This window comes from Mauremys reevesii, linkage group 1 (genome assembly GCF_016161935.1).
Source record: "Mauremys reevesii isolate NIE-2019 linkage group 1, ASM1616193v1, whole genome shotgun sequence".
Classification (NCBI taxonomy): Eukaryota; Metazoa; Chordata; order Testudines; family Geoemydidae; genus Mauremys; species Mauremys reevesii.
This window is the reverse complement of record NC_052623.1, coordinates 154,481,519-154,489,549: the sequence shown is the minus strand read 5'-3', so window position 1 is coordinate 154,489,549 and position 8,031 is coordinate 154,481,519. Positions and strand designations below refer to the sequence as shown.

At 46.4% G+C, this 8,031-nt stretch overlaps 1 protein-coding gene across 5 annotated transcripts in view; it reads left to right on the top strand.

Annotated features, from left to right (window-relative positions):
* Positions 1-1,433: 1,433 nt before the first annotated feature.
* The window catches only part of LOC120391992 (X-linked retinitis pigmentosa GTPase regulator-like), a 101,652-nt gene continuing 95,054 nt past the window's right edge, over positions 1,434-8,031 (top strand). For 4 of the 5 annotated variants that reach the window (XM_039516271.1, XM_039516264.1, XM_039516295.1 and 1 more), the window contains exon 1: positions 1,479-1,529. In XM_039516271.1, the coding sequence (XP_039372205.1) occupies positions 1,502-1,529 (28 nt within the window). In that variant the 5' untranslated portion in view covers positions 1,479-1,501. Of the gene's footprint in view, positions 1,450-1,478; positions 1,530-8,031 lie in introns of those variants that run through there. The other variant, XM_039516306.1, reaches the window with a different exon arrangement.

Sequence of the window (8,031 nt, the reverse complement as noted above, 5' to 3'; positions counted from 1 at the left end):
ATATTGCAAATGTTTTTTCAAAAAGGAACTTATGACATGCAACCCATAAATTTTACAAGTACTTTTTTGAAAGACTGAAAATCGTTGGCTATTTTCACTTAGCCCTCCTGTCTTCAAATTCTGTTTCTCCAGTACCAGGCCTTGAATTGGGCCAAGCCATGCAAGGTTGGCAACTGCATTTTTCCTTTTTGGGGGGTAACCTCTTACTTACTGTTTTTTATAAAATGAAAGCTGGAAAATGTTATTAGTCCATACGGTTGCAGAGAAATGATGCAGTGAAATCTGCCTACAGCTCCAGAGATACCGAAACACTAGCTATGAGAGTTGTAAACTACTAAATGAGATGTCAACTCAGGTGCCCAAGCTTGAAGACGTAAATGTCCACATGCTTAACTCTTCCACTGCTGTCCAAGCATACATGAAAGGAGAGGGAGGATCATATTATGAATCTACTATGGCTCAGTTTGGTGCCAAAAATGGTGGGTGTGTGGGAGAATACCACCAGCCTTTTTATACCAATCTGACTAGACGTGTGAAAAAAGCCATATGGGAAGGATAAAACCAAGGAGCGCATCCCATCAGTGTGAGATAATCTCTTAGGATTTGTCTACACAGCAAAGAAAAACCCAGAGCTGCCACGACTTGGGCTCAGGCTGTGGGGCTGTTTCATTGCTGTGTAGACTTCTTGACTGGTGGGAGAGTCCCAGAGCTCAGGACCCAGCCTGGAAATCTATACAGTAATGAAACTGCCCAAACCCTGTTAGCCCAAGTTGGCTGACACGGCATGGGCCAGCTGCGGGTTTTTCTTTGCTGCTCTGCACAGTTAATATGGGTGATGGTACCTGGGTCTGATCACCTGGTAACATGTGTTACTGTGCCATCCCTGTTTCTGCACTGCCCCAGTGTGTGGCTGGGGCCATGTGCCAGGGCTCTGTGTACAGAGATGTTCTGAGTGGGATTCTTTCCCAGTTGATAACCCCCCCTTTTTTTTTGCTCCGCCAGCAGATCCCTCCCTCCATGTGTCCCGATATTTGTGCCCTCTGATCTGGTCACCCTAATCAGCCCTGGCGTTATCCCCCGGCACGCATACAGCACAAGGGCAGGCCGCAGTCCCAGTTAAAGTGGAGCCCGGCTCCTAACTCCCCTGCGGGGTGACGGAGCCAGCCAGGGCTGCACCGCTGTAGCTCAGGGCCGGGGGCTGCTGTGTGCAGCCCGGAGCGAGGTTTGGGCAGGCACGTGGCTGGGAGCCGGGGCTCACGGGGCAGCCAAGACCTCCCCTCAGAGCCCAGCACGGCAGAAAACCCTGCAGCCGGCCCCGCCCCCAGCCCCCGGGCCGGTGCCAAAAGCCGGACAGGCCGGGAGCCCCCGGCCGGAGCCCAGCGCCGGCCGGCAGGGGGCGCGCGCGGCTCTCCGTGGCCGGGCCCCGCCTCCCGTTGCTAGTGGCAGGAGGTTTGTTTACTTCCGGGACCCCCCCCCCCCCAGCGCCGGAGCCCGAGCCGCCATGGGGGAGGCGGAGGAGCCGGTGCCCGGTGTGTCGCCCGGGTCCTCGCCCGCCCGCCCGCTCGCTGTGCCCCAGCCGGGGGGGGGGGCGCGGGCTGAGCGTGTCCCCCGGCGGGGCAGGGGCGAGCTGCCCCCCCCCCCCGAACACGGGCAGCCTCCGGCTGAACAAAGTGCCCGGGCCCCGGATTTCTCCTGCAGGCGGGGCTGCTCCGTCCCGTGCCCGGCGTGTGTGTCGCGCCCCTCCCGCCCGGCTGCCTGCGCCGCTGGGCTTCAACCTCCCCCCCAACCCCCCCCCCCGGCTTCCCCGGGGCTGCGGTGTCTGAGTATTTCCGCGGGAGGATCCCGACTCCCGTGTACGGGCTGCCCGGGGGCTGCGGGGCGGGTACAACAATGACACCCCCGGGGCGCTGCGGGGAGAGCCCGGCTCAGGCCCAGCTGTTCTCCCGCCCGGGGCGTTCGCGGGTGGAACGCTGGTACTTTTCTTTGGCCAGCCTGCTGCAGGCTGTTGTTAGAAGTTAGTGATACCTCATTGCTGCATGTTTGGTTTTTACCTTTTGCAATTTGGGCCATACAGTGTCGTCTTGAGAGCTAGTAAGAATTGCAGCCCCTATTATAGGTGGTTCATTTTTATCCTAACTAGTGATATCTGTCTAGGTTTATCGGTTTTCATGCTACAGATCCTAAGATAACTTCTGGCTGAGGTTACATGCAAGTGCCCCTTCCCCCATCATAGTAGCACACAATTATATGGATTTAGTTTTCTAATGCTTTTTTCTGAGATGCATCACACTCACCTCTGTTGAAGAAAAGTATCAGCCCCGGCTGACCATTGGGCCCTCCGGGTATGGTGTTCCTTATGTAATTCCATATAAAGCTGTTTATTCTATGGTTTTTTCCCCCCGGGTAAATAAAATAAAGTGTCTGTTGCAGAGCAACTGCTGTCCTACAAAATGTGTTTAGAAAAGAAAAACATAATTTAGGCAAAGAAAATGTTGTCCCTGGAAACTAATAAAACATATTTAAAATCTTATCATGGCAATTTTCCAGCTGGTAAAGAATGTGGCTTAGTCTATGACATTTTATAATAATGTCAATTGGAGCTAAAATATCTGAGTAATCTTGCTATGTGTTAAGAACATAAGAACGGCCGTACTGGGTCAGACCAATGGTCCATCTAGCCCAGTATCTGTCTACCGACAGTGTCCAATGCCAGGTGCCCCAGAGGGAATGAACAGAACAGGTGTGACAGAGCGATTCTGGCGGGACCAAACAGAGTGCCAAATCAGGACCAGTTGCTTAAACAGGGCAGTTACAGCCCTAGGCTGGGGTTTTTCCACCTCTAAGGCAAACCAAACAGAGAAAGAAAAAAGGACTTTCTCTCACCCCACTGGCACACCACAACACACACAAGCAATTTTAGACAGACCAGTCTCCTCCCAGTCACCACCACCACTCGTCGTCCTGGGGATGAATGGTTATGAAAAAAACACCCCCATAAAAAAAAAAGGTCGATCCCAAAGGAGCCCCAGCCCCCAGACCCAGGTCAATATACACATCAGATCTTACCCACAAATCACGCTGTTGCCAATCCATTTTAGAATAAAATCTAAAATTTAAGGTTTAAGGAAAAAGGTAGAGAAGAGAGGTAGAATTAAATAAATTAAATGGATTACACATACATACAGTAGTTCAGGCTTCTAGTTCAGCAGTGTGATGATGGAAGTAAACTGCAGGTCAATTTAAAGTCTCTGGAATGCATCCGGTGTCCTCGATCCCAGTCCAGTCCCTGTCAGTCAGTCAGTTTGTCCAGTTCCTCTCCAGAGAAAGAGGAAGAGAGACAGATGAGGATGGAGATGAGGCATTAGCTTTATATAGACTTCCAGGTGTAAGAATCTTCACTGTTCAAAAATTTAAAAAAAATGGCCTGGGAGCCTGAGTGGGCCAGTCCTGCATACTTTGCTGAGTCACAAGGCGTGTCTGCCTTCTCTCCATGGGTTCAGTGTGTGGCATGTAGCCCTGTAATGGGCAGCAGGCAGGGCAGGGGAGCTAACACCAGCTTGTCTGGGAGGACCCCTGGCCAAGCACAGCAACAACATACAAACAGCATAATACAGACATTCATAACAACATTCATAATTCAACTAAAATAATACAGACAACATATATATATATATATTCCATAATCTGGTCTTCATTACTTAGACACCTTACAAGACTTAGATAACCCCCTCTTTTGCTACCAGGGTTGCACATGTTGCCACCCATGTTATATAGTCCCAATATACAACAGGTAATCATCAATTGTTCCATCCCCTGTTGCCCATTCCCAGCTTCTGTCAAACACGTCAGAGCATAGTTTTGCATCCCTGCCCATGCTGCCTAATAGCCATTGATGGACTTATCCTCAATGAACTCATCTAGTTATTTCTGAACCCTGTTTTAGTATTACAAGTTGTATTGTTATCCTGGGACATATTATGAAGATATTTACTAAATTGCTAAATTTAGCATTGAATAAGTTTTCAAAGTATGTGTTTTATGATGCGATTACCTGATGCAGTGCAAATTGTGACTACCTCTGCTTTTTTTGTGTGTAGTGAATTGAGAATACAGTAAAAGCTGTTTTATCTGGTGCGATGCCTCCTTCAAGGAGCAGCCAGGACAGGTTGCCACTTGCGGGAAGCCGCCCGAGATGAGCACCCCCCTGGATCCAGCACCCTGCATCCTCTCCCGTATCCCAACCTGCTGTCCCGAGCCCCCTTCTGCACCCAAACTCCCTCCCAGAGCCTGTGCCCCGCACCCCCGCTTGCACCCAAACTCCCTTCCTCTTAGTTAACCATCATTTTTCACTTACTGGCACCACCCGTTCCCCCAAGATGCTGGGGAAAAAAAACCTTTTACTGTATATATATATTTTCAGCCATAGGGCTCTTAACAGAACAAAATATGCTACTATTCAGCTAGGCAAACACCTCTGCCCTGATATTAATGTCAAGGGAATCACTCTAAGCCAGGGGTGGCCAACCTGTGGTTCTTCAGATGTTAATATGCGTCTCCTTGTATAGGCACTGACTCTGGGGCTGGTGCTACAGGCACCAGCTTTCCAGTGTGCCGGGGAGTGCTCACTGCTCAACCCCTGGCTCTGCCACAGGCCCTGCCCCCACTCCACCCCTTCCCATCCCCTCTCCTGAGCCTGCCATGCCTTCTCTCCTCCCGAGTCCTGCACACAAGGAAACAGCTGACCGGGAGGTGCCGGGAGGGAGGGGGAGGCGCTAATTGGCAGGGCTGCTGGTGGGTGGGAGGCGCTGGGAGCGGGAGGGCAGGGAGCTGATGGGGGGGCTGCTGACATATTACTGTGGCTCTTTGGCAATGTACATTGGTAAATTCTGGCTCCTTCTCAGGCTTGGTTGGCCGCCCCTGGTCTAAGCATATCCAAATGACATGGAAAATGGACACCTCTCTGTAGGGGGACAAAGGCAAAAATTAAGACCACACTTTTGGTTAATATTTATTAGTTTAAGAGTAGCATTGTGGATATAGTAAAAAAAGACACTTTTAATAGATTCCAAGGCCAGAAGGGGCCATTGTGATCATCTCGTCTGACTTCCTGTATAACACACACTACAGAACTTTCCCAAAATAGTTCCTAGAGCAGGGGTCGGCAACCTTTCAGAAGTGGTGTGCCGAGTCTTCATTTATTCACTCTTTCTTTAAGGTTTCGCATGCCAGTAATACATTTTAACATTTTTAGAAGGTCTCTTTTTATAAGTCTATAATGTATAACTAACTATTGTTGTATGTAAAGTAAATATGGTTTTTAAAATGTTTAAGAAGCTTCATTTAAAATTAAATTAAAATGCAGAGCCCCCTGGACTGGTGGCCAGGACCCAGGCAGTGTGAGTGCCACTGAAAATCAACTTGTGTGCCACCTTTGGCACTCATGCCATAGGTTGCCTACCCCTGTCCTAGAGCATATCTTTTAGAAAAACATTCAGTCTTGATTTAAAAACGGCAAGTGATGGAGAGTCCACCAGGACCCTGGGTGAATTGTTTCAATGGTTAATTACTCTCACTGTTAAATTTATTCCAGTTTGAATTTGTCTAGCTTCGACTTCCAACCATTAATCATGTTATCCCTTTCTCTGCTAGATTGAAGAGCCCATTATAAAATGTTTATTCCCCAGGTAGATACTTATTGACTGTAATCAAATCACCCTTAGCCTTTTCTTTGTTAAGTTGAACAGAGTGAGCTCTTTGAGTCTATCACTATAAGGCATGATTTCTGATCCTTTAATCATTCTTGTGGTTCTTCTCAAAACCCTCTCCAATTCATCAACATCCTTCTTGAATTGTGGGCACCAGAAATGGATATACTATTCCAGCAGCAGTCGAACCAGTGCCAAATATAGAGGTAAAATAACCTCTCTGTTCCTACTCAAAATTCCCTTATTTATGCATTCTAAAATTGCATTAGCCATTTTGGACACATCATCACCCTGGGAGCTCACATTCTGCTGGTTGTCCACCAGAACCCCCCCATCTTTTTCAGAGTCATTGCTTCCCAGGATAGAGCCCCCCATTCTGTACCTGTGGCCTACATTCTTTGTTCCTGGGGATATACTTTAGTTGTATTAAAATGCTTATTGTTTGCTTGTCCCCAGTTGACCAAGCGCTCCAGATTGCTCAGAATCAGTGACCTGTCTTCTTCATTATTTACCATCCAATTGTTGTGTCATCTGTATACTTACCAGTGGTGATTTTATGGTTTCTTCCAGGTCATTGATACAAATGTTAAATAGCACAAGGCCAAGAACTGATCCCGCTAGAACCACACCCGCTCTATGATGATTCCCCGTTTACAATCAGATTTTGAGACCTAGTAGTTAGCCATTTTTAATCCATTTAATCTGTCTTGTTAATTTTATATCACTCTAGTTTTTTAATCAAAATTTTGTGTTGTACCAAGTCAAACACCTTACAGAAATCTGTCTGTTACACCAAAACTATGTTTATCAACCAAATTTGTAATCTCATAAAGAAAATCTCAAATTAGTCTGACAGGATCTGTTTTCCATAAACCTATATTGATTTGCATTAAGTATGTTACCCTCCTTATTTCTTTATTAGAGACTTGTATCAGCCATTTCACTGTCATGCCTGGGATTGATGTCATGTTGACAGGCCTATAATTACTTGGGTAATCCCGTTTATGTTTTTAAAATCTGACATATTAACTTTCTTCCAGTCTTCTGGAACTTCCCCAGAGCTCCAAGATGTATTAAAAATCAACATTAACAGTTCAGCAAGCTTCTCAGCCAACTCTTGGATACAAGTTATCTAGACCTGCTGTTTTAAAAATGTATGATTTTAGTAGGTTCTGGCTAACATCCTCCAGATATACTAGTGGAATGGGGAAAGTGTTGTCATGATACGATGAAACTATATCATCTGTTTTTTCCTCAAATACAGAGCAGAAATATTTATTGAACACTTCTGTCTTTTTTGCATTATTGATAATTCTACTGTTTCCATCTTGTAATGGACCAATACCATTGTCAGAATTCTTTTTGTTCCTAATATATTTAAAAAAAACCTCCTCCTTATTAGCCTTAACTCTGCAGGCCATAGATTTCTCCTTGTGTACCTTTGCTTCCCTTATCAGTTTTATGCAGTTCCTTACTTCTGATTTATATTTATTACCATCAGCTTCCCAGTTCTTCCATTTGATTTATACTTAAATCTTTTTTTTTATAGCTGTCTAAACCTGGTCATTTTTTAAATCAGTATGGCCCTCTTCCTCAATTGGTGGCTTTTTTGGGCCTCTTGTAAAGTGTTCTTAAATGATTCCCAATTATCATTCACATTTTTTTGATTAAATTCATCCTCCCAATTGATTTGGCTCATAATTGTTTTCAACTTTGTGAAACTGGCCCTATTAAAGCACCAAGTGTATATATTACTGGTCTGGACTTTATTCTGTTGGAACATTATCATTGTGATCAAGTCATGATCACTTGTATCTAAGCTACCATAAATTTTTAGTTCTGTGATCAGTTCCTCTTTATTCTATTTAGACAAAGTCTAATAAAGAATTCCCCCATGTTGGGTGCAACAGTTTTTGAATCAGGAAATTGTCATCTATAATTAAGGCTAAGATTATGTCACGGAAGTCAGGTATTCTGTGACATTTTCTGCTTCTGTCCCGGGGCGGTTGGGGCTGAAGATGTCAGCTGGTGGGGGCCCTGGCGCTCTGAGCCGCTATGGGTGGTGGTGGGGCCCCTGCAGATCCCAGCTGTCAGGGGACGGGACTCAGAGCTCCAATCTGCTGCAGGTAATGGGGCCACTGGAGCTCTGAGCTGCCAGCGGTGGTGGAGCTGTCAGTTGCAGTGGAGGTGGGTACTGGACCCCCTTCCCCCTTTTTTCATTCTCTGCACTAATGCTAGTTTTCAGTAGAGAAAGCTATGAAAATCTCAAAGCTCTGTGGGCAGCAGATGCAGTTCTGGAATGTATCCTGAACAAACTGATGTGTAA